Here is a 23,999-nt window from a genome sequence, read left to right as displayed (position 1 = left end):
GACGGGTCTAACTGTGGGGGTGTTAAGATGCAGAGAGGCTTAAAATAAATGCGACATTGTGTTGCTTTGAATGTATCTTCAGCTGGAAACACACGAATAAATGTGGTTTCAACGTTATTTTCGCTTTATACGTGTTGAAGGGTTTCCTTAAAAAAGCGTTTTTTCGGCAGTGTATTAAAAAGAAAGCCTCTGTATTGGTATCGCCCAAAGTCTATAAATACTCTGCTTAGCTGCACTCTATCCGGCGCACTGTGTGCAGCTTCGGTTGCTAAGGAACGGCTGAATGCAGGTAATACATCAGGACAGCTGTAGCATGCTAGCTTGCAAACAGGCTGCGTAACCAAGCTAACGCTACAACTAATTTCGGTGCATTACCAAACCATACGTTAAATGTATTAACACCTCTAGTGACAGTTCTATTCGGATCAATCATGGCAACAACCGGGTACAATGATAAGTAATTAACATGTAGTAAACAGACCGAATGTGAGCAAGCTAACGCTAGGAACGTTAGTTAGGACACTTGTTATCCTTTCAGCTAATATAGCTAACAGAACTGGCTAACTTGGTGCTTCATGGGCTGCATCGTGTTGCTGAGCTAGCTAACTGTATACTTTGCTCAACAGCTAAAGTCATTATCCGATTTAGACAGGAAATCTATCCCTATATTATTAAGTCGTACATTCTCAATGACAAGCAGTTGTCCCGCAGCTAGCGTTAACGTTTGAAATAATGTTTTAGGTTTTTAAGTGGCGAACTAAAATGTTGTGTTTCTCTCAGAGAAGGGCAAGCATCGCAGTACTGCCTTTAACTTGTTTGCTGGTTTGCACTTTAGTAAAGATGTAAAGTGTCTTTACAGTAGAGTTAATCAATTAACCTGACTAATAGTCTTAATGAACAGCGTTTTTGTGCTAGATGTGTCTGGTACGTCGTTTTGAAATTATCCTGTTATTGACTTGAAGCAACGTTGACATTAAAAGTTTGTTGGCAAGATCAGAGAGTGATCAAGTTTTAAATCAGCTCAGGGTCGACAGCATTGCTTTTAGCTGTTGCTGTACAAATGGAGTCATTGTGGTGGGTGCAGAACTAACATGCTGCTTCCTCAAGATGAGGTTCAAGCCTGTGTCCCTGTGCTGGTGAGGTAGCTTGTCTTCTGGCATGTGGAACTAGGCTAGCAGTGTAGCACTGTGTTTGCCATAAGGAGGAAGGCCCTGGAGGCCACATCTGACTGCCAACAGCAAGTGTCAAAGCAAATGTCTTCAGTGGCTAGGACTCTAAATATCAGCAAGCAACCCACATCATATGAGGATGCATAATTTGATGTTACTCAGTTTGTGCATTCATGTCTACTTGATGTCATTATTGTAAGTACTCTAGTTAACGAATGAAAGGGCAGATTACATTTTGATGTAGTGAATAGTTTAAATGTTGTCTTTCGTTTTTAGTTTCAGTGTGAGTTTTGGGCGGTGATTCCTTACATGAATCACTAAAGGTTAATCTTCAAAGAAGTTTGTGGATGATTAACCATTAGATGTGAAAGTGAACAATGTGCCCACAAACAATATCTCAGAGGAATGTGTGTTGATGAAATGGACATGCAAGCTGTCTTGTTGTCCACTGCTGTCAGGGCACATCGCACCATATTGGCTTTGCCTTGGTAATATAAACCCTTGAGATCTGGTCACTGTTCTTTTGTCCCCCTTGCACAGTTGCTGTGGCATGCCTCCAGCCCCTATCCCCATTCATTTTTTTTCACACACTTCCCCCATTCCTTTTCCCTTTTCGCTTCTCCCTCCCCCTTCCATTCATTTCACAACTCTTGTCAGTTGTGTTTATAGGACCCAACTGACTTTGATTGCCATGGTATTGCCACAAAGATTTCTACAAGGGATATACTCGTTACTTTATTTGAAACCTCGCTACTAGACGTTGCGTTTGTAGTGCCAATAAGAAATGACCATGTGCATGATGGAATGTGAAGTGTTTCTTTGTTCGGGGTCTCCCCTCGTCCATGTCTGCTCTCTCTGCCTTTGTGAACATGAACTCCTGTGTTTCACGTGTTACTGAATCAGGATGTAGATCCCAGCTTGGGTCTCATTTGATAGTATTTGGTCAGTTATTATAGCACATTTGTTAGGGCAGTCTGTTCCTCTCTCTGCAGGCGTTTCTGCACTACAAAAGTTATAGCATCAAGAGGAAAGCCCCCTCGGGCACATTTTACATTCATATCTAAGGCCCAGTGTATATATCTACAATTTGTAAGCTGCTCTTCGATGGCATGCTTTTTCTGCAATGTGTGGGATCACTTAGAGTTAATCTTTGACATTGTTTCATATGTTTTCTTTCTCATCTGTCTCTCTAGGTGGCATAAAGATGCTGGTGGCATGGTGAGAAAGTTGGTCTGGCAGGTTGAGGTGTGGAGGGGACACCGCAAACCACGCCAGGATTCTGACTAACACAATTTCCACTGCCCACAGTAGATCCTCCTCTTCATCTCCATGTGTATCCTCAGATTGTAGCTACAATTATGGTGACACTTATCACAGAGCAGCTCCGCAAGCAGAGTTTGGAAGAGCCTTATTACAGGGCTTTCTCGTTCAACGTGAATGTGGTGAGTTGGTTACAAAACTAAATCTTCACCATGATTCACTTTAGTTTTGAGGGTTCTGCTTTTAAAATTAAGTTAAAACATTTTTGTTACAGTCGTTACCTGCAGTGGGCTCCAGTCCCACTGTCTCATGGAGTGCTTGCAGATCAACACAAGGCAAGTTCATTGAATCAAGTGCATTGTTTATGACCTATCAGTCGGGAAGTCTGTCTCATGTTTGTTGTTTGACATTTTTAGACACCAGCTCAGCAACACACCCATCATCCAAAGCCAACCTTGTGGATGATTCCTGTGGACCAGACTCCCTATGGCCTGCTTCCCATTCTGGAGAAACTAACCAGAGACCAGAGGTGTCTTTCACAGGCGAGGCTTTCCAAAGCTCACCCCCGCCGCCACCTCCAAAACGCCACTGCCGTTCCCTTTCTGTTCCAGAGGACCTGTCGCGGTGCCGCTCCACTTGGCATCCTAGTGCATCCAAGGTTTGGACCCCAGTCAAACGTGGAAGTCAGAGTGGAGGAGCATCAAGTTCAGGCTCTGGAGCCAGCTCTTTGCCACTTTGTGGTCCCAGTTCATCCTTCACCTCGTCATCCCTAAACTCATCTTCTAGCCCCACCTTCTTTAGCTTAGCACTGTCCTCTGACTCCCCACTACCATGGAGCTTCCCATGGGACCCCTGTGACAAACTGAAAGGAGCCTGTTCTGCTTCCTTTGCTTCTCCTTCCTCCTGCTCCTCTTCACCGGCCCCCCTGATTTCTCACTCATTGCTGCAGCGCCGCTTCTCCCTCTCCCCTGTGCATATTCAGGACGCCCCTGTGGTGCTTCTGCCCCCCCGGCCTTCCCCTGCTTCTGCTCTAACATATGGCTGTTCTAGCATGGAACACCCAGCCCTGTCTCCATCACCCACTTCCGCCTGCAGTACACCTTCCTCCTCTAGGCGCGACCTACACCCGGCGCTGCCACGTTGTCACTCACAGCCATGTGACATGCGTAAACCTCGCTTGAAGAGGCGCCATGACCCAGATGTTTTACCCTGCGCCAGGCCAGGCCTAGACTTCAGCAAGATGACACAGGTGAGCAACAAAGTCCAGTGGTCTGTAAAGTTTGGTGATTTCTGGCACTCTCTCAATATATTAAGAAGCACACAGCTAAGCGCATTGGTAAGTAAGCCACTAGCTTGGGTTCGCTCCTGCCTATGTTTTGTCTTTTGGATCCTGGAGGCCAGTGGTTGGCCTCTGGCAGGATCCCACCGCCCTGAACTCTGGTTCAACACAGCTAAGCATTGCCGTCAACTCTCCTCATTCCAGACTGGTGTTTATGCTGGAATCATTTAGTGAAGTGGGCCCCCTGATCTGTGTCTGTAGTCCTGTCTGAGTCACATCAGTCATAGGGATGGGAATCTGAGTTACTCAATATGGTTTGATTTACAATTTGTTACTCACGATTAAAATAGCATCGTGAGAAAGTGAATCTGTGGTAACTGATAGAATTCAAAATAACAGTCTAATGATGCATCACAATAGCTGTGCATTTAACATTTGGCAGCATGCAGGAATTATGTATGTATTGATGGATAGATAACTTTATTAATCCCCGAGGGGAAATTAGGTATCCACCACATTGTGACGTTTGTTTCACAAAATTTGACATGAGCTGAGCTGAAACAATAGACAGAAAAGCACATACAACTTAGCTTAGTGTCTCTTACTCACAGTCATTGACTGCACCTGGTCCACATGCCAGGGGAATCTGTTGAGAGCGCCTGCAGGTTTATATCTACCTTTTTGTAAAGAAAACCAGCTACAGCAAACTCTAGTTAAACAAGTTGCAGTCACCACTCGTATTGAGTCTCCTGTCATAGGTTCTGCTGGTTGTAACTGCTGTATAGAGCAAAACTGTATTAAAAGTGTACCAGTGATCCACCAAAAAGTTTTTTTTTTTTAAGTTAAAATAATATTTTTAAGTTCGTCCTTCAGTTATTTTCCGCTAATGTTATATCACCATGATGAACCATCCAATACACACTCAGTAAGGTAGCGAGAGTGTTGCAGTATGTTTTCTTGCTGGGATTCCCAGTGCTTGGCCTACACATTATGATCCATTTGTGTCAGATAGTCGGTTGGTCTGTTACATATGTAACACATTTTACATTTGAATTTTGTAATTTAAGTAAGTGAATGTGTAACTGTATCATTTCCAGAGTTAATTGTGTTGAGGTTGATGTTTTGTGGTCCTATTGCACAAGTCAGGCGTGCCCATTAGACCATCCATCAGTTAATCTATAACTGCACACTTCCTTATTACCTTTTTGGGTGTGGATCCTGGGATGAATGACTGATAATTCCACTGCATGAGAAAGAGACTGAGTCTCATTTTTAGTGAGCTGTTTTGTCCTTGTTAAAAAAGAGAAACAAGAATTGTCACATGAACATATGATAATCACAATGCTTCTTTTTTCCTGTGTAGATTGGTAATCAGGAGAGCCTAGTGTGTGCTACAGGGGGCTGTGTTGTCCAGGTGTCTTCCCAGGCAGAGCAGCGCTCGGCCTTCTCCCCTGCAGAGTTCCTGGGTCGAGCCAGCATTGGGCCACTAAGTGAAAGTGAAGAGGAGGAAGAAGAGGAGGAGGAAGATCAAAGAAAAAGGACTCTTATAGACGACGGACAAAAGATTGTTTTTGAAAGAGACTGCACAGAACTGGACTTGAACCTCATAGAAGAGAACTGACCACTCCTTTGGGCTCCCAGTGTGATTACTGCATTCATAACCACGTTAAGCACACCTGTAGGCTTTGTACACTCTTCTGGCAGAGTCCTTTGGGAACCTGCTGCCCTCCTGAGGCATATGTCAAGAGTGCATAATCAAGTACCAAGCAATTAGACGCTAATATCAAATTACAGTGTTATAGGGAAATGTGCATGAGCAAATAAGCTAGTTTTCATGCATATGGTATGCTTGTATCTCATATTGACTTAATTTGCATCAGCAATCGTCACACATCTTGACATCCGTGCATATCTTCATCTGAGAACACTATACACTAGGGTCAGCAGAATCGTCCTTAATATTTCAGCACAAGGGATTTTGACAAATCTTGTTATTCCGTCAGCCAGGATCAGCTGCAGCCTCCTGCGACCCTGCAAAAAGGATAAGCGGTGACAGATGATAGAATGATGGGTGACTATTTTAAACAAACGCACACGAAAAGCTAATCGTTGAATGGGCCAGAGAAAAGCGTTCCTCATCTTGGGGTCGTCTGCTTTTGAATTTGGGAACGACTGTATGGGGCCGTTGAAGGTGGCCATAATGTTGCGGCACTGGTCAAAATGATATACAAGTTGCGCAAACAACACAAGACACAGATTTATACTTAAATGCTCTCCTGTGGGTTTAACAGGATACATTCCAGGTTTTCCCTACAGTTCTTTAAATCCCCTCAAGACTCATCTTTTACTGCTGTTCTGTCATTTATTTAGCCAGTTTGAGTAAATCTGTATCATCAGTGGGAAGCTTTTCTTGCAGTGGCAATGGAATTATAGCTCTCCCCTTTTTGGTAACGTGTTTTCTTTCTATCAACTGTTTTAACATCGACACACCTCGTCAACAATATTACTGATGATACTGTAAACTTGACCATGCCTTAAGCTTAAAAATAGAGTTCTTGGTGCTCTGGTCTTCTTTTTCACAGCCAGACAGTTTTGCAGTCTCCATTTGCGCTGATTCAGATGTTTTCGAAAACAGGTGGGGCACATGCACTACAACAGTCAGCCGGGTAACCAGATTGACACCGCGGCTGGACTCCATAAGGGCACAATGTTGATCTTACTGTACAGTGGTTAGAGTGAGTGCACACGTCGAGCCAACTCTTGAGCGTACGTGACAAAGGGTTAGTGATGCGGATGATTTCCGGTGGCCTTTCAGAGATGATTTTTTTTCATGTGTTTTCAGATAGAAATATTACTGTTGCACAATTTATGTACAAATAAAATTTAATAGAGAATGATATTTTTTTTCTTCCCAAAAGGTGTCTTGTCTTTTTAGTTTTCCTCCCCTTTATATATATTTATATATATAAAAAAAGATAATCTGTCCTGTCAGTCAAATGCAAGAGAACGTCAATTAGATTATTGTGACACCTAGTGGCTGATGTGAGTGTAATGCTGATGCTGCGTAGTAATACACGATGCTTTAATCCATTCTGACTTTATGAACAGCGGATATTGATTCACACAGAAAAAAAAAAGTTTCCAAATGTGTTTTTGAAAAAAAAAATTGAATTATAGCTTACTAAAACTGATACAATCATTTTGACTTTGAAATGAATAAATGTTTCATCTTCAAAAAAAAAAAAAAAAATTCAACAACGGATCAAGTTAAAGACCACCATTTAAAAAAAAAAGTTGAAAAAGTTTATCACTGTACAAGCAGGCCTGTCTCTCTGATGGGTCTTGGTGGTACTCTGTCAGACTGCCGTTCCGCCGTGGAAGGTGAGGGCGCTCCTTCCAGTCCACTCGTGCTTTTTCACAGCCTGCCTGACCCTCCACCCCCTCACCAACAAGCCACTTCCTCTATTGTCTGATTTCATGGCGATCGGGAGAGAGGGAACACCACCGACGCACGCACACTGTCTCAGCACTCTTGAAAGAGTTTATCCGGGGTAAATAACTGACTAATTTTTGCAAGATTTGGTCACTTGAGTTACAAAGTAGTCCGGCTCGAATTCAGCCATGTGGGTGATTCACCATTCCCTGTAGAGTTGATCATTTTGTAGCTTCTGGGTCAGATATTTCACATTGTAGCGCCACTCGCTGATAACAAATCGGACGAAATGGGCTCCCCCTCCGCTCGCGTCTCTCCCACTCACTCAGCGGCACGCTAGTTAACGGCACTGGCTAGCTAACGTTAGCATCATTGCAAACGCTTTATAAATGAAGCTGTTGGAGTGTATTTTGTTGGCACGCGTCACACTTTAGAGGCAGATAAATAACACCAGATTCATTTAATGTATGGGAGGTAACACGGATGTGTACTTTTCATTAAAATGTTCGCCACCAAAGTCCTCAAGTGTTTGTGTTTGGGTTAGCTAGCCGACATCGGTTAGCTAGCTGCCTTGCTAGTTAGCGTTAGCTCCGATCGCGATTCAGAAGTTATTGCAAGATTAACTACGTCGGGGCGAGCCGACAAATAATGATATTTTTGTCATAACGGGAGAATTGAATTACTTAAGTACATGCACGGAACGTATTATGCACGATTCGGACACCCAGCTATTCTCGAGAGCCGAGAAACCGTTTAGTTAGCATCATAAGCTAGTTAGCTACTTAACGGTAACTTGGCTGCTAACGAGAGGGGGCTTCAGACCCACTGAGAGTTTTACCACAACCTTCAAGTACTCATTTAAATGAGCGGATCGTGCGGCGGACTAACGTTGACCGGTACCGGCAGTGTTTGTCTTAGTGCACTATGGGGCAGAGTGGTGTTATTATTGTAATAAAGTTGATCACAAAGTTGTAAAGCATGATCAACAACTTCAACAGGTTAAATGAAGAAGTGTGAGAGTAAAGTCACTTAGTATCAGCTCTTGTGGGCTTGACTTGAACGAGTTTTGATCACAAATCGGCTTTGTGAAAGCACATAACATTAATTACATGTATTGACTGCTGGGTATGGGCCCTTGTGATGGCTGTGTGACACTGTCATGATCTAAAATCTGCCTCTTTTTTCTCTCTGTTTACAGTGTAAACTAAGTAGTCAGCCTGACTGGCACAACGGACATAGTTCTCCGGGTGAGTGTCTCTCTACAGTCTTGTCACTTCAGAAATAACCCACAACCAGGAATTTCTCTGGTTTAATTTGATAAAAGTAGTTGTTTTGCCCCCAAATGGAAGTTGATGCTTGAAGTTGAACTCTGTAGTTTTGGGGGTGACATTTTAAACCAGGAGAGAAAGATCTTTATTCACTGATTTTTTAAAAATATATGTATATATTTATGCTTTAACAAAAAAAACTGTTTTCATGACTGAATAAACAAACTGACCATAAATGACAACACAGTTTTTAATACTTTTTTGTTTTACTTTGTTTATATCAGCTTGTTTATTCAGTTATGGAAATTTAAGTTGTATTATTACCTCATTAATATTGTAAATATGAAAAATCTGAATTTTTAATTATTTTCCAAAACGACATGGTGCTGCTGTTACAGTCTGCTTTCATAAAGTTTTCTTGCATTATGTCCTTGTTTTAATCATTAAGAAGAAGAAGCCTACTTTATTAATCTCCTTCAAAGGCAAATTCAGCTTTTTTACACACACACACACACACACACACACACACACACACACACACACACACACACACACAGGTCTTGAAATACACACATAGACAAACAGGACCTACACACATGCAGTAATGTATGAAGGGGTGTCAGAGGGTTTACCATGTATAATGCACCCCGAGCAGTCAGGGGTCCGATGCTGTGCTCAGTGGCACCTCGGCAGTGCATGGGAGGTGAACTGGCACCACTTCACGTAATAGATGATGACAACATAGTCCAGTTCCAAGCCTGGAAAATTCAGAGGTCTTGAATTGTCAATTTTATCTTCAGTTTCAGTCCTCTTAAAGTTAATCAGGAAGTTGCAGATGGATACATACAAGTGATTAATTTTTTTGTTTTTACTGTTTTTTCCCATTTGTGTCCAGGTGGAACTAAGTGGACATCGTTAAAGGGGCTCCCTAGCACTTGGATCTGTTCTTCTCTGTCCCAGGTTTAGACTGCTTGGTCTATGGCTCTGATGGACAAACACAAACAGGTCAAGCGGCAGAGACTTGACCGCATATGTGAGGGTGAGATTTCATAAATATTCATAAACAAATAGAAATTCATTTAGTGGAGCTTATGTTTTTTTTATGGTGTTAATAGGTATGCAATGATTCAAATTTTGTACTATATACTCTAATAGCATGATTGTAGTAATGAAAGAAAGTCTTTTTTTGTTGCTTCCACATATCTACATGTTCAGCTGCAGCCTGCAGCTGCAGGCAAACCATCGTGGGGGCACATTTTGTCTTTCTTAGTTATAAAAATGTGAAATTTTGCCCGAAGTTATTGCATTTGAAACTTTGAAATCAGATGCTGGCAGTTTCATACAATGTTTTTATAATATTTATTACTTACTTTTAACATGTCATCCTGGACTGTTGTGGCTTTGAGTTTTGTATACTTGTTTGCTGTGCTCTTCACTCGTGCACTGACTGGTCATGCTGACCCATGTATGTCTTACCTCCTCTCAGTGTGTTTGAGAGTGGAGGGCTTTCTGTTTGGTTTTTATTTTGGTTAGATTGGTACACAAGGAATTTACATGTAGAGAAGATTTGCACTGTTAACGTTAATAATGTTGCCTCAATTACATGCAGACAGGGCTGGTACGGCGCTTATATGTAGAAAAGGCAGCGCTTTAAGCTGTTGCAGAGCAGTGTGTGGACGACAGCGATCAGACATAATGGTGCGCTAAAATGGAGGGAACCGTCTGGGAGAGTCTCTGGAGACGTGTGAGAGGGAGAGGACAAGGTGAAGGGTCGTGGCCGCAGCTACAGGGAAACGGGCCAGCTGTCTCTTTAAAAAACGACAACAGCCCAAACCGCCCTCGGCCTCAGCCTCGGCTATGCTAATGAGGTTAGTGCTGGTTGGCTGGCCCTCAATGGAGCCGCTTGTGATTGGACGCGGGCCTTGGGGGAGGGGCTGGGCGTGGATGACAGCTGGGATCCAGCCAGCCAAGAGCAGGCTGACAGAGAGAGAGGGAGAAAAAAAGAGCGATAGAGGGAGAGTGAGGCGAGAGAGGGAGAGAGAGAGGAAGACAGGCTCACAGACTTCATAATGCAAGGTTAGGCCCGGCGCTCATGTGTTTTCTATTTTGGCATGTGTTTTTAAATTTGTGAACTGTGGGGGAGGGGGTCTGAGGTTTGGGTGTGGAGCAGCTATGTGTACGCAGATTTCCTTTTTTGTTCAGCTCGCATTGCCGTTGTCGCAGCCGCTAAGAAGGAACTGAATAGCCGTGTGTGTGTGTCTAGCTGCGTCTGGGTGGAGTACTGCTGCTTGCTGCATTATCATCTTTGCTGCCCCTCCCCCCTCACCTCTTACTCCTCCAACTGCGGCCAGAGGGAGAGAGAAGAGGAGGAGGGAGTGAGGGGAAAGAAAGGGAGAGGGAGGGAGAATGAATGAATCACTGAATGAATTGTATTGTGTGTGCGGCCATGCTTGCGCGTAGTAGGCCTCGGGTATGCCAGTGTCCTTTGACTCGAATTACTCTGTGTGTAGGCCTACTTGTATATTTCCAGAGCTACTTTTTCAGTGGGGGGCTTTGTGATCAACCCTTTTGGGTTTTTGTCCATAGTAAGAGTCTCTTTGTGCCGTCAGCGTGTAGCAGTAGGGCCGCTCGCATTCTTGAGCCATCTGCAATGATTGTGAATCACACTGCTGAATGGAGTACGATAGATTGTATATTTATTAGGGTAACAGGCTGTACGTTTTCTCTCTCTTCTTTGCCTGTGTGTGTGTTTCATGCACGCGTTGAGGAAATGCTCTGACGCCAGAGGAATTTTTCACAAATATTTGTTTTCCACCCTCGGATACCAGCTCCCTTCCCTCCTCTGTAGTCTTGCTATTACGTCCCGTTTTCTGTCCGAGTAAATGTTTCAGCTAGACACACTCCCCCACCCCGGGACAAGCTCACACACACCTGTCACACAGCGGGGACAAGATAGTGTGCGCTGGTGCATGTGCGGCGCTCGTCCAAGCCAAGAACTGCTGAGAGCGAGGTGTAAATGGCATTTGCAGATATAACTATTAATTTCTCCTGATTTAACACCGAACGCAGTGAAAGAAATGTGGCGGTAATTGACGTCAGATATTTTCTTTTTCACATTCCTTTGTTGGCATAATGATAAATGGTCATACTGCACTTGGGCCAAATATGCAGATGTTTGCCAGTAAAGGTGTGTGTGTATCTGCATGTGTTTGAAGAGAGGGGAGAACCAAAAAAAAATACGGAGGGACTCAGACAGGAGAATTTAGGTCATGACTCAGACCCCCTCATGAACCCCCTCCACCTCCTCTCCGAGACCCCGAGTTTTCTCCGCCCCTCCCCCCCAGCCGCCACACACCATCACCTCTTCGCCTGCCATCCCAGCCCCCTCCCCTCTGCATGCGCTGTTCTCATACAGTGGCAGGTCAAGTTCCCAGACTTAACACTCATTCAAAATTGCTCTCTGTCATTAACCAGAATCTAATCTTCCCTCCCCTCTTGAGGAGACCTGAGTAGAACAGAGACGGATCAATAAAAGCTGGAGAGCGTATATTGGTTCACTGCATTTCTGAACAGAGCTCGGAGTTCGATACCAAATAGGCCAGGATGCTGGACGCTCTCCATGCCCCATCACAGATTTAGTTACACATTGCTTTTGTAACCATAGAACACTGTAGGAACACACACACTTACACACGTCACCCTGGTAGTTTCCTGAGGGTGTCGATGGAAGTGCATTGGAAAAAGAAAGTCATAAAAAGTCTGAGTTATTATTGTCTAAGGAGAGCAGCAGTTAGCCCCCTTTAACGTTAGCCATGTGTGCAGGGGGATTTTGTGTGAGGGTATGATGACTTGCATCATGTTGGGCTGTCCAGACATGGGAAGCGCAGACTGTTGAGTCACTAATGCTTATTTTGAAATGGGTCATTCCATGCTAACTCACCCCAAATTCAGAGCCTTTCATAGCCTGTGTCGTGGATTTTCTCGAAAAACATCACGTAAAAATATCTGTTAAGTTCATCGGACTGTGTTTTGGCCCTCTAAGCTTAACTTTATATTTTTGTGAGTCTGTGTTTGGTATTCTAATAATTTATTTATTGCTTGATTGGGCTTAAATGAGTTCTGACGCCCAATAAATCCTAAGGATAATTTGCACGATCAGTTGATGTAATTATTTGATTAATGAAAAACATTCTGCAACAACTAACTCTCATTTTTAGTAGAACGAAAAATCTTGAATTATTGTTCCAGTGTTCAATGTCTTGCAACAAAATTTAGATTGTATCGTATTATTATAGTTCTAATTTTGTGAGCTGACAGCCCTACTTTATAAGATATTTGAACTGTATATTTTGGTTTACACCAATGGCACAGGGGCTTCGGATCAGATCATTGCAGATATATAAAACAAATCTAAAGATATTACATCATCACTTGTTTATTTATATTTTGCTATTTTTTTTCATACTCACCACTTGTCTTTTCATACACACATTCAGTGGTTTAGTATGATATTTGTGCCATGACTTCAAGGTTTTTAATCTACATTCAGTTTGAAATAGCTTTGTTTGTTGCATGTTAGATGCCATCTTGTTTCATTTGCCTGGACAAAATATTAGTCATGGTTCCTCAGCTCAGTGCACATTATTTCATCATTTCTGACTCTTCTGAAGTAATTTCCGACATCATCAACTGGTAACATTTAAAAAATGCACGTCTGGGCCAGTACCACCTGAAGTAGATTTGAGCAAATGGATTGCAACTTGCCTGAAAGTATACAAAAGATCGTAATTATATTTTATTTCATCATTAAGCAGCTTGATGTGATAGTGGGATCGTGGAGTCTGTACTGCTCAGAAGAAGTAACCAACTGTCACAAGACAGTCTAAACTAATGAAACAGTAGATATTTCAAGTTTGGTTGCATTGGGAAAAGACGAGGAACCTTTGAAGCAGCGGATGTTCTGCACTGACAGGTCAATCCAAGTTTGTTTGCATCGACAGAAGTGCTTTTTTAATACAGTTTTCTTCAGAAAGTGTTGTGATCCTTTCAACTTACAGAAGTCACTGTTGGAACAAAAACTGAAGATTCACAGATGACGTGAAGAGTACACATCAACCTCAGCAGCTAGTAGAGATGAAACCTGGGCTGTCTCATCCATACATATTCAGAAAGTGCACAGCATCAATTGCAGCTTTGCAAGTGCTGGATTTTCTCGCCTGAAGCCCAGTGCTAAAGTCAGCTGTCGGAACTGTGAATGATTTGTATCACAGCAAGCTAATAAACATAAAATTGCTCAATGTCTGGCAGTGGATATACCTCTTAGGGTTTAAATCAGCTCACAAAGGTTTTAAAATGTGAAACTGATAAGTGCATGAAGCTAAGGAACTTGCAAGTTCAACCTCACCCGACCACAAACAGGCATCACACAAAGATCGAAAACCTTGAAGTCAACACAGTACAAACATCTACCGGTGGAATAAAACTACTGGACATTACAGCCAGTGATACTTGGTGATTTGGTGTGAAATTACCTCAATGCAAGCAACTAGTAGCTGCAGAAGTGTCATTAGCAAGTCGTTACTGCTTTGAAGTTGAGAAGAAAACCTTTGTATTGTGATTATTCTCTCGGATTTGTAATGGTCATTGAATATTTAACCTCTTTTGTTGCTCATGTGCCACAACCGACATTTACCCTTCCCTCTGGACTCAGGTATCCGACCCCCTATCCTGAATGGGCCAATGCACCCGCGGCCCCTCGTGGCCCTGCTGGATGGGCGCGATTGCACTGTGGAAATGCCCATCCTGAAAGATGTGGCCACTGTGGCCTTCTGCGATGCTCAGTCCACACAAGAGATTCATGAGAAGGTAGAGCCAACACACACACACACACACACACACATCCAGACTATATCACAATACACGGGGCCAAACACCGATATAGGATGACAGTAATCAACATCGCACCCTCAAATTCTCCATTCTACCACACAGTTTGGAAATATGGGACTTTTACATTGTTAATTTCTGATGCATTTGTCTTCTGTAGGTGCTAAATGAGGCAGTGGCCGCTCTACTCTACCACACCATCACTCTCTCCAGAGATGACTTGGAAAAGTTTAAAGGCCTCCGTGTAATCGTCAGGATTGGCTCCGGCTTTGACAACGTCGACATAAAAGCAGCTGCTGAGCTAGGTGAGGGGCTTCTACATGTTTACAGAGATGTGGGATCACATAGAATAACACACAGAGAGGTTAATCACTCTTTCCCTCTGTCTATCATCCAGGCATTGCAGTCTGTAATGTGCCGGCATCCTCGGTGGAAGAGACAGCCGACACCTCGCTGTGTCTGATCCTCAACCTGTACAGGCGAGTCACCTGGATGCACCAGGCCCTCAGAGAGGGAACCCGCGCTTCTAGCGTGGAGCAGATCAGGGAGGTAGCTGGCGGCGCTGCTCGTATCAGGGGTGAGACGCTGGGCATTATCGGTCTCGGTGAGTAAAGACTATACGTGACGTGTAATTGAGCAGAAAGCTATTTGTGCTTCCAAGGAGTAATATGTGAGATATGGCTAGTATTTTTTTTTAAACCATTAAAAAAAATGTAATACAACAGAATGTTAAGAAACATAAGTGTTGACATTATGTCTGAGACGTCTAATTGCTTTGTTGCAGAGGTGTACTGAAGTTAGCATGATAAACAGCTAGCCCTGGCCCCACCTGTCTGCTCAGACTCCTTTCTATTTTTAGTCCCGTTCCCTGTGGTGATGCAAACCCAAGGACTGCTGGCTCTATGGCTAACTAAGCCTTGTGCCTGGTAATGGTATCTAGCTGGTCTGGTTGGTCTGATATTGTCCAAAAGCACACAATCGGATGTCTGAGTGGGGAAAATATATAAACCGATCTGATGTATTTTCCCCACTCAGATAGAGCAGCATGTGTCGTGTGACTAGCTGGAGCGAGCTTGAGTGATAGTCTCATCATTTCAGCTATCTGAAATTACTTTAAGCTAATGGAGGAAGAAAGCTAAACCGCTGAGTGCAATTTATGCAAAGCAAGTGTGTCGAGGGGAGCCAGGACCGTTGGAAACTTCAACACCACCCACTTGATAAAACACTTGCAGAAACACTGTGGGAAGGTGCTGTCGAATTTTTTACAGGCCACAAGTGTCAAAAAGTAAAGTGCACCACAACGGCCAATTCCGTTAATCAAATAGCATGTTTGGGCACACAGAGTCAAACCAAGATGCACTGATTTGCTTTTCCATCCCCAGTTTTACCACGCCGAGTTGAGCCAACCCATAATAAGCCCCAGTCTCCCCCTCAAATCGATACTGAACTCTGTGCTGGAAACCTGAGAGAAGCAACACATGCACTGAGGGCTGAACACAGACTTTTAAAATCGCCTTCTAACTGAATCTCTTCAGTTTCTCTCGTCCTGCTTGTGCTTTTAAACTTCTGTGTTTTACTGTTTCATTGTGTTCACTTTCAGGAGTCATGTTTAGTTACCGCTGGGGAAAACACAATGTTTCCTGTAATGCTGCTTCATTAAAAAAGCAGTATCAAGCCTTCCCTAGTTGTCTTTTGGGGCTACCTTCGAATTCTTGCCATATTCTACAAATTACTTGAAAAGATCTGTTTAGTCCAAGCTTGATAGTCGATGTCCAGACAAACATTATGCTTTGGGGCCTAAACTTACTGTTTGTCTTTGTGTTCCAGGGCGTGTTGGCCAAGCGGTGGCTCTGCGGGCTAAGGCCTTCGGTTTTGGCGTGATCTTCTATGACCCCTACCTTCCTGATGGCGTGGAGCGCTCGCTCGGCCTGCAGCGCATGGCCACCCTGCAGGACCTGCTCATCCACTCTGACTGTGTATCCCTGCACTGCAGCCTCAACGAGCACAACCACCACCTCATCAATGATTTCACCATCAAACAGGTGTGCAGATGCCCCCTGAAACACACTTTTTGTCTCACGGTTTTTAACAGTTGATAAAATTGTTTTCTGTTTACTTTTTATGACGTTTATACACTTTGTCCTGTCTCATTCTTCCTCTTGTGGTATATGATAGTAAAATAATAATCTGTAAAATATGTAGAGGGAATAAATACATGTCTTTGTTCATTCAGTCTGTGCTGTAACATCACAAGCTAGAATCAGCATTCTGTTTTTATAAGCAGCTTAAAAATCCTGACTTAAATATTTGGCTTAACACTGGTGGAGCATAATTGTTTGGACCGTCTAGACAACTTGGCCTGAGCCATTGCTCTTGTATTGTAGGTCAGTCTGGAATATAAATTGGAATATAGCAATGCCAAATCATTGCAGCCTTCTCTGGAATGGTCTGCTCCCCATAGTTTAATCATATTGTTGCTAACTCTGATACAGATGCGTCAGGGAGCCTTCCTGGTGAACACATCAAGAGGAGGCCTGGTTGACGAGAAGGCATTGGCTCAGGCCCTGAAAGAGGGCCGGATACGAGGGGCTGCCCTGGACGTCCATGAGACGGAACCTTTCAGGTGATCATGATACACAAGCGACACAAACAGCTGTGAATGACACAAAACCGCATTTATCATTTCTGTAACATCCGTCTCCCTTCTTCACAGTTTTTCTACAGGCCCTCTGAAGGACGCCCCCAACCTGATCTGTACCCCGCACACATCCTGGTACAGTGAGCAGGCCTCGGTGGAGGCTCGCGAGGAGGCCGCCAGGGAGGTTCGCCGCGCCATCACTGGTAAGACGCCGTTTACTTTAACTTTCCACTGCAAGTGATAACGTTGAGTATTTAGAACACTGATTTGCTCATGGTTGCACAAAACTCAGGGTGATGAGTGTTTTTACAAAGGTATCTGTAGAGATAATGTATAGATAATTCATTATGTGACATGATTACTTTATATAAGATTCTCCATAACAACTCCATTAATTGGGGGAAAAACGCAAGCATCAAATGTTGACATTTGAGATGCATGAACCACCGAATGTCATGTGCCAGTTATGCTTGAAACAAATTTGTTATCAACACAGTTGCTTGGTAATTTTCTGTTCATCAATATATTAATTAATTAATTGACAGATGATTCCAGCTGTGGTACGTGTTTGGGGCAATATACTGTTTTTAGCAGCCTTTAGATTAGGAGAAGCTGTTACCTAGAATGGGCAGAAAAGTGAGTATTAATGCAGTGGCTGGAAATAAAACACATTCCTGCAAATTAGCTATTCTCTGTGGACATTTCATCATTTTATACTTGTAAATTATATAAAACCAGAATTGTCTGAATCCGATCTTACTACACCGTCGTACACAACTAACTGTGAGGAAAGAGAAGGGCGTTGGCAGAGCATCACATCACAACCCCTTTTGTTTTTTATTAAACTTCTGTGGCAGGCATAAAGGTGCCGGCTGCCTTTTGTTTCATTCACTCAATCTCCTGATAGCCTTGCACCCACACGTTGCCCATGACGCACGCTATTTATTTACTTCACTGTGTGGAAATATGTTGTCACATCTCACATAATGATCAGAGGTACTGACACAAAGGCATAGCATAACATCTTAGGCTTGACATAATGGTTAAAAAGTGTGCTGGTTGCTCTGTAGGTGTAATGGACTGTACAATGCTACATTTTAATAGTTTCAAGGTAAGGAATATGCTTAGATATACTCCTTCAAAAGTTTCATCTGCATACTCACTTATGTAAACCAAAGATGTGTTAGTATTTGAAATGCAAAAGATGCAAAACCATCAACATCTTATTTGTCAAAATTAGTGAGCATTAGATAAGCCTGGTTAATACTTAGACCTCTTATATGTACAGCTGGTAAACTAACATGACAGCTACTATTATTGAAAATATACAAGCAGCAGAGAACCTTTATGGAAGAGTAAAGTGTCTTTTTCCTGCTCCAGGGCGTATCCCCGACAGCCTGAAGAACTGTGTTAATAAGGAGTATCTGATGGCAGCCTCTCAGTGGCCCAGCATGGAGGCCGCCACTGTTCATCCAGAACTTAATGGAGCCACTTACAGGTGAGAGGATAAGAACCGGTTATGAGAGCTGAACATGTGTCTGTAGTGAGCATCTCTGAGGAGCAGCTGTCATATTTCTTTTTTCCCCATATGTGTTTCAGATTTCCTCCAGGTCTGATCAATGTTGCAGCAGCAGGGGGTCTCCCGGGAGCCGGAGGAGGTGTTGAAAGCCTGGTTTCAGGAACCTTGGCGCACGGCATCGCCCCTGTCTCCCACCCCCCTCACGCCCCCTCCCCTAAGGCCGAAGCCGACAGAGACATCCCCTCCGACCAATAGCCCCCGCAGCCGCCGCCAGCACATTCCGTCACCTCTGGAAACCAACCCCCCCACCCACCACCTCCTCCCAGCATCAGACACAGCCCAACCCTCCAGTACATCGCCAGTTTGACCTGATGTGGATCTACACAGTCGTGTTCCTCAGATCACATAACCAGCCCAGGAGTGACTTATCCACAGCTAGCCCCATCCCACAACACATCCCTCCATCTTCGTCCTCATCTCACCCTCTCCCTCACCATCCCCCCTCCTTCACTCCCCCCACAACGTCAGCAATAACTGTTCTCAAGGATTCAATGATTGGATTGGTTTATATCCTTAGTTGGCTGTTGTTTTAATGGAACATTGATCTGTTGTGGTTCTAGGTGTTAATGTTTGTTTGTAAAAAAAAAAAAGAAAAAAAAATAGCATTTCTGACATGAGGCTCTCCAGTCTGCTGCCTCCTGCAGTCCTCCTCTGCTCAGGGGCAGACAGGTGGAAGCCCCTCTTTGTACATTAATGGCTCATGTTACTGCTCTCTTCTTATTCTTCTTTTCTTTTTTTTCTTTTTTTTCTTCCGTTTCTTGTAATGGGGGAAAACGTGTACTAAAGTAAAACCAGACAGAATCTCAAACAGTACATCCTGTCCTCCCCCACCAGGCATCTAGCTACCCCCTCAGCCCAGTTTGGCCCTTGGCACTTTTCGTCAGCTCGCTCAGAAGACGGATCTATGATGCTGTCAGACTGTCAAAGTGCGTTTTCCCTGCCGAGTCCATACTCCAGATAGTGATATCCGAGACCCTTTGTCGCCTTTTACCGCTGTGACCGTCTAGTTTCAGGACAGTCGTCCCTGTATTTACACATGGATAGTTTTATAATAGCTCAGAGCGTCATATCAGAGAGCACCTTGGCTTGAATTTCCAACTGCCATGTGTGAGGTCCTCTAAACATGGTGCCCACACAGCAGGCCGGAGGCATCGCCAGCAGAGGGCACCATCCAACCGCACGCAGCTCATTTCAGTCCAACACATGGACAGTAACAGGTTAGCTGTAGTGACGAAGAACACGACCACACACTGCCGACATTCAGAACACAGGATGGGTGACCAGGGATCGACGACCGCCTTATTGTTTAATAAGATCTCACTGCACACCACCACCAACACCACCACCGCCCACCCCCTGCCCCCACCCAACCACCCACCCACCCTCCGCTCCTCTCCCACTGTCATCTACTCATGAACCAGTATGCATCCACCAATTCCTTTAAGCGTGAGGGGACAGTAGAGATTAGACTCCCGGTAGGAGCAAGGCGACAGTGTTCTTGCATGCTGGCTTTGTTAATGATAGTGGTGTGTGTGTTTGTGTGAGTGTGTGTGTGTGTGTGTGTGCGTGTGTGTGTGTGTGTGTTCCCTCACCCTGTTATAACAAGCTATTGTCTTTCCAAAGGAATAGTCCCTAGGAGTAACTCTTTAACGCTGTTGCCCTGGTGTGAAGGGAACACCTTTCTAGTACCTCAGTAACAGATATTGAATGTACCGTGCATACCCTTTTATTTTTTGTACAGATTTTCTAGATACTTCTTTACTATTCTTTACCAGAAGGGTTGTGAAATTGTAGCAGTAATGATACAATAAATAAAGATAACATTGCCCCCCCCCAGTGGAATAAATTTGACAAAAATCTCTCTGTTCACTATAGGTCACTGAATACTCAGGCTTCAAAAACCAATGCTTATCTCTCTGCCTTTACCTTTTAATTTCCTCATCGTGGAAGATTCAGCACAACGCTCTCCCATCCTTAGACTTCAGACTGTAGTAGATGTGTTTTCGATCTCCATCTTACTGGCTAATGGGAAAAAAAAACAAGAGTCGGTCGCCGTGGTCTGCTAGTTTTTCTTTTACTAGAACAGTAGTAGTAGATGCTGTTTTTTGTTTTAATCGCCCCGTCATTGTCAGGCTGCTCTATCTATAGTGCATGTGAGGTAATGTTTTAGGGGAAATGATATTGGCTTAAAGAATTTGTGTCATCTTGCTGTTTCCCTCTGCTCCCCCGGCCTTTCCCCTCCCCCTCCCCCTCCCTCAGAGTGTTTTCAAACCCGAGTTGCCATTTTTCTTTCTTTTTTTTTTTTTTTTTTTTTTTTTGTCGTGGTCAGTTTCCAGTGATGTACAGTTTTTTCCCCTCAGAGTCTATGAGAGACACGGAGCATGTCTGTGTCCTGAGATGCTAGGCTCCTCTGTCATGTGATGAGTATATATTTTTAAAAATAACCCCCATAGTTCGGATTATGAGCATATTAGTAATCCTAAAATTTTGCTGTTGATGATGATGATTATATATATATATTTTTTTTCAGTTCAGCAGTGCACTGTTATGAAAACCATTCTGTTTTATTGTAGGATTTTCATTTGTATGGATATGCTTTTCTGTGTTCTACATGTTGTACTGAAACATTTCAGAGAAAACGAGATCCCTCTCCTGGTGAATTTTTTTTTTTTTTTCCTTGTTTTAAATTTTCGTCTTATCCCAAACTGTCCTTTCCAGCTGATCTCCTCTGGGCCTTACTTATTCTCTCCCTGTAAAAGTAGCTGTTAATAGAAAGTCGCCATGGAACCACTCACTGCCTTAATACAGATGACCACAGCAGGTGAAGTTAGGAGACACACCCAGTTGAAAAAGAACGAGCTGCGATCAAGGCCGCTCCGCAAAAAGCTCCTCACACCCCGGCATGCCTAAATCTGCAGCGTTTCTTTTTTCAGTGATGAACCACATTTAGCCTCGCGTCGACAGTCGTTTTCAGCTCCAACACATGAAATCCAGTGTGAATTCTTACTGTGCATTGAAAGATTTAGCTTTTTTTCTCCTCGTTATTATTATTATTATTTTTTTTTTTTAGAAGTCAGCCCGGCAGTGTGTGCGTGCGTCGGCTAACAGATAAGCACAGTGTGTATGCTCACAAAGCCACAGCTGATATTTCACTCTTGGGTGTGAGAATGCCCGCCCGCCCCATCCCTCCACAACGACCACCGCCGCCACCACCACCACTCCGGTGCTCTAATGGCGTCTTTCACAGTGCTGCCAGAGTCTCCAGTGGAGCTGGGAGGGGTGGTGGTGGGCGGGGGGGCAATAGCGGACACTGGTGTGGTCTGTCAAACAGAAGAAAAAAAAGAAAAAGCAGAAAATTAAGAATCGGTCACTTTTTCTCTCTCAGGGTTCAAATGCACACATATCCTCCAGCAGTCGCCCTCTGTCTCGTGTCCCTCGTCCCAAGTTTTCCGCCCTCAGAACGTAGAACAGCCTCCTGCGTTTTTAGAAACCGTTCTCCTCTCGTCCCCCTCTACCCTCGTTTGTGCACAGGTCTGAACTTTTTTTTTTTTCTTTGTTTTGCTTTGTTTTGGCACTGACATCTAACCATCTAACAAGGAATGAATGAATGTTTGAAAGTGACTGTGTGTTATGTTAAAAATTGGGAAATGTATTTTTACAACATGTGAACGTGTTTGTTTTTGTTTTTTTGTTTTTTGTTTTCCACTCACTCTCATTGTGAAATGATTTTTTTTTTCTTTCACCAGACTGCAAAAACAAACAAACGAAAAAAAAGACAAAAAAAATCTCCTGTAACTAGGCTCTTAAGCTTTATTTTTGTTTTGTTTACTTTTTTATTAGAAACAATCATGTTTGTGATGGTAACTTCCAATGGTAAACTCCACACCGTATTTTAATAAAATCTTAAAAATTAACAGATTGCTCTCCTGCTTTCATTCCTGACTGGCTCCTTGTTTACTGAACCTTTAACTGTGCTGTTCATCATCTAATTGTGCTTGATTATAGTGGTCAGCGAGTCGGCGACGATTAATACCAGGAGGTCGTCCCACTTTACGCTCAGCAGCTTCAGGACGTGGAGCTGTGTTTGGAGATTTTGCCATAAACAAAATTGTTTGCTACCGCAAGTTTGTCAGCTCTTTTATATGGCAACAAGGGGTTATGCAGTGCCAGAACAGGCACGGCTTTACGAGTGGGCAGGCTAGCCGGGGTGTACGGGAAAAGGGGGCTTCTGTGTAGACCCGCAGGGTGGAGGAGGGTGGGGGATTATCAGCCCCAAAATTGCTACCACATGGATATAACCAGGAGCCTGCTCTTAAAGTGGAGTGAAGGGGACTGAAAGATGAAGTCCAGTCACTCTGGCCGGCTGTTGGCTGGTTCAGTAACCTGCGGGAGTCCATCCAAGAAGGTTTTCTTTTTTTTTCTTTTTTTTTAAGCAAGCAGCTTTTTGCTTTGTCAGTATCTCGGACAAATACACTCAAATGTTGAAATGGTATCCACCAATTTTATTTTGCAACTCTCTCCATGTTCATAATTGGATAAGTTGACCTTAAAGGCCAACACAATTTTTCATACTGCATACTTTTGCTTTTTATGTGGTGGACCCTGCCACCTCTCTGGCTTCAAAGGGTGTTCTTGTTTATTCGCTTGTGGAAAGGATAAATATTTCTGAGTTTGTGTCATTACATATTGTAAATAGTACAACTCTTTTGTAGAGTTTGAATTTCTTTCTCTCAAACTACACACTGCACCAAAAACAAAATCCTTGCACCACAACCAGAGATTTGCCTTTTTTATTCCACAAGTCTGCGTCGTCATCCTAGAAGCAGCTAATGTCTCCTCAAGCAGCAAGGAAGAAAAACAGAGCCCCATATTTATTTAACCTTTAAAGGTGCAAAATACATTTATTAACAGAATTAATTAAATGTGTCAAATCAAACAAATAATTGATCACTGGAGTAACTGTTCACCCTAGTTGCCACTAGCTAGTTAGCTCAGTTAGCTGTGCAGCTAGCGGCCATATCAGGTGACTCATGTTGGACTAGGAGCACCGGGACGGGCCGGGACTAGCTGGTTAGCACGCTAACTTAAGTGGATCACTCTGCAACGCAATGCATAGACGTTTGAGACATAATGTCAACACTTAGTCCTACAAGTTAAGTTTTTTGAATGTTCTGAACCAAAGTTCTCGAGTATTACAACTTTAAAAAACTCTTGAGCTTCAAACTGACACTGACTCAAGTGACATCACACGAGGCAGTTCAACACATCACTCCGGAGCCATAAACGTCTACTCCCCAAAAACCTACACAGATCTTGGATGTGTGTATTGATCGGTGAAGTTCCCCTTGAATGCAGGTGGTTCTGAGTATTTCCAGAGGGAGAGTCTGTATCATCTTGTGATGATGACAGACACAGAAACAGAACGGAAGAAACTCGCTCTGTGAAGAAGTGAGATGGGAACAGGAAATTAAAATCAAACTGTCAGAG

The 23,999-nt window shown here is 43.4% G+C and overlaps 2 protein-coding genes across 7 annotated transcripts; both read left to right on the top strand.

Moving 5' to 3' along the window:
• Positions 1-165: 165 nt before the first annotated feature.
• LOC119007433 (protein FAM53C-like) lies at positions 166-6,607 on the top strand. Of its 3 annotated transcripts, none has more exons than XM_037077114.1 (6): positions 209-289; positions 2,363-2,387; positions 2,513-2,611; positions 2,704-2,764; positions 2,846-3,678; positions 5,072-6,607. In XM_037077114.1, the coding sequence occupies exons 2-6, from the start codon at positions 2,385-2,387 to the stop codon at positions 5,327-5,329; spliced, it is 1,254 nt and encodes a 417-aa protein (XP_036933009.1). In that variant the 5' UTR covers positions 209-289; positions 2,363-2,384; the 3' UTR covers positions 5,330-6,607. The 3 variants fall into 3 exon arrangements, with proteins under 3 accessions (XP_036933010.1, XP_036933009.1, XP_036933008.1); XM_037077113.1 differs by lacking the exon at positions 209-289 and adding an exon at positions 417-445; XM_037077115.1 differs by having other exon boundaries at positions 166-289; positions 2,363-2,611.
• A 177-nt stretch (positions 6,608-6,784) lies between these two features.
• LOC119007432 (C-terminal binding protein 1) lies at positions 6,785-22,426 on the top strand. Of its 4 annotated transcripts, none has more exons than XM_037077108.1 (11): positions 6,785-7,259; positions 8,340-8,388; positions 9,305-9,448; positions 14,120-14,274; positions 14,456-14,600; positions 14,693-14,899; positions 16,123-16,337; positions 16,788-16,918; positions 17,009-17,136; positions 18,314-18,431; positions 18,533-22,426. In XM_037077108.1, exons 3-11 carry the CDS (start codon positions 9,388-9,390, stop codon positions 18,705-18,707), a joined length of 1,335 nt encoding a protein of 444 aa, XP_036933003.1. In that variant the 5' UTR covers positions 6,785-7,259; positions 8,340-8,388; positions 9,305-9,387; the 3' UTR covers positions 18,708-22,426. The 4 variants fall into 4 exon arrangements, with proteins under 4 accessions (XP_036933003.1, XP_036933004.1, XP_036933005.1 ...); XM_037077109.1 differs by lacking the exon at positions 6,785-7,259 and adding an exon at positions 7,371-7,606; XM_037077110.1 differs by lacking the exon at positions 6,785-7,259 and adding an exon at positions 8,020-8,037.
• Positions 22,427-23,999: the final 1,573 nt, after the last annotated feature.

Source organism: Acanthopagrus latus, chromosome 18 (genome assembly GCF_904848185.1).
Source record: "Acanthopagrus latus isolate v.2019 chromosome 18, fAcaLat1.1, whole genome shotgun sequence".
NCBI classification, from domain to species: domain Eukaryota; kingdom Metazoa; phylum Chordata; class Actinopteri; order Spariformes; family Sparidae; genus Acanthopagrus; species Acanthopagrus latus.
Note: the sequence above shows the minus strand (reverse complement) of the source record. Positions and strands in the feature narration are given on the sequence as shown.

What these genes read in the sequence shown, in the direction of transcription:
- LOC119007433 (XM_037077113.1), top strand. An exon ending in TGCTTGCAGATCAACACAAG is followed by an intron (nt 2,765 to 2,845) that starts GCAAGTTCATTG and finishes TGACATTTTTAG; the next exon opens with ACACCAGCTCAGCAACACAC. An exon ending in ACTTCAGCAAGATGACACAG is followed by an intron (nt 3,679 to 5,071) that starts GTGAGCAACAAA and finishes TTTCCTGTGTAG; the next exon opens with ATTGGTAATCAGGAGAGCCT.
- LOC119007432 (XM_037077108.1), top strand. Translation starts at nt 9,388, where the DNA reads ATGGCTCTGATGGACAAACACAAACAGGTCAAGCGGCAGAGACTTGAC. An exon ending in ACTTGACCGCATATGTGAGG is followed by an intron (nt 9,449 to 14,119) that starts GTGAGATTTCAT and finishes CTCTGGACTCAG; the next exon opens with GTATCCGACCCCCTATCCTG. An exon ending in CTTAATGGAGCCACTTACAG is followed by an intron (nt 18,432 to 18,532) that starts GTGAGAGGATAA and finishes TATGTGTTTCAG; the next exon opens with ATTTCCTCCAGGTCTGATCA.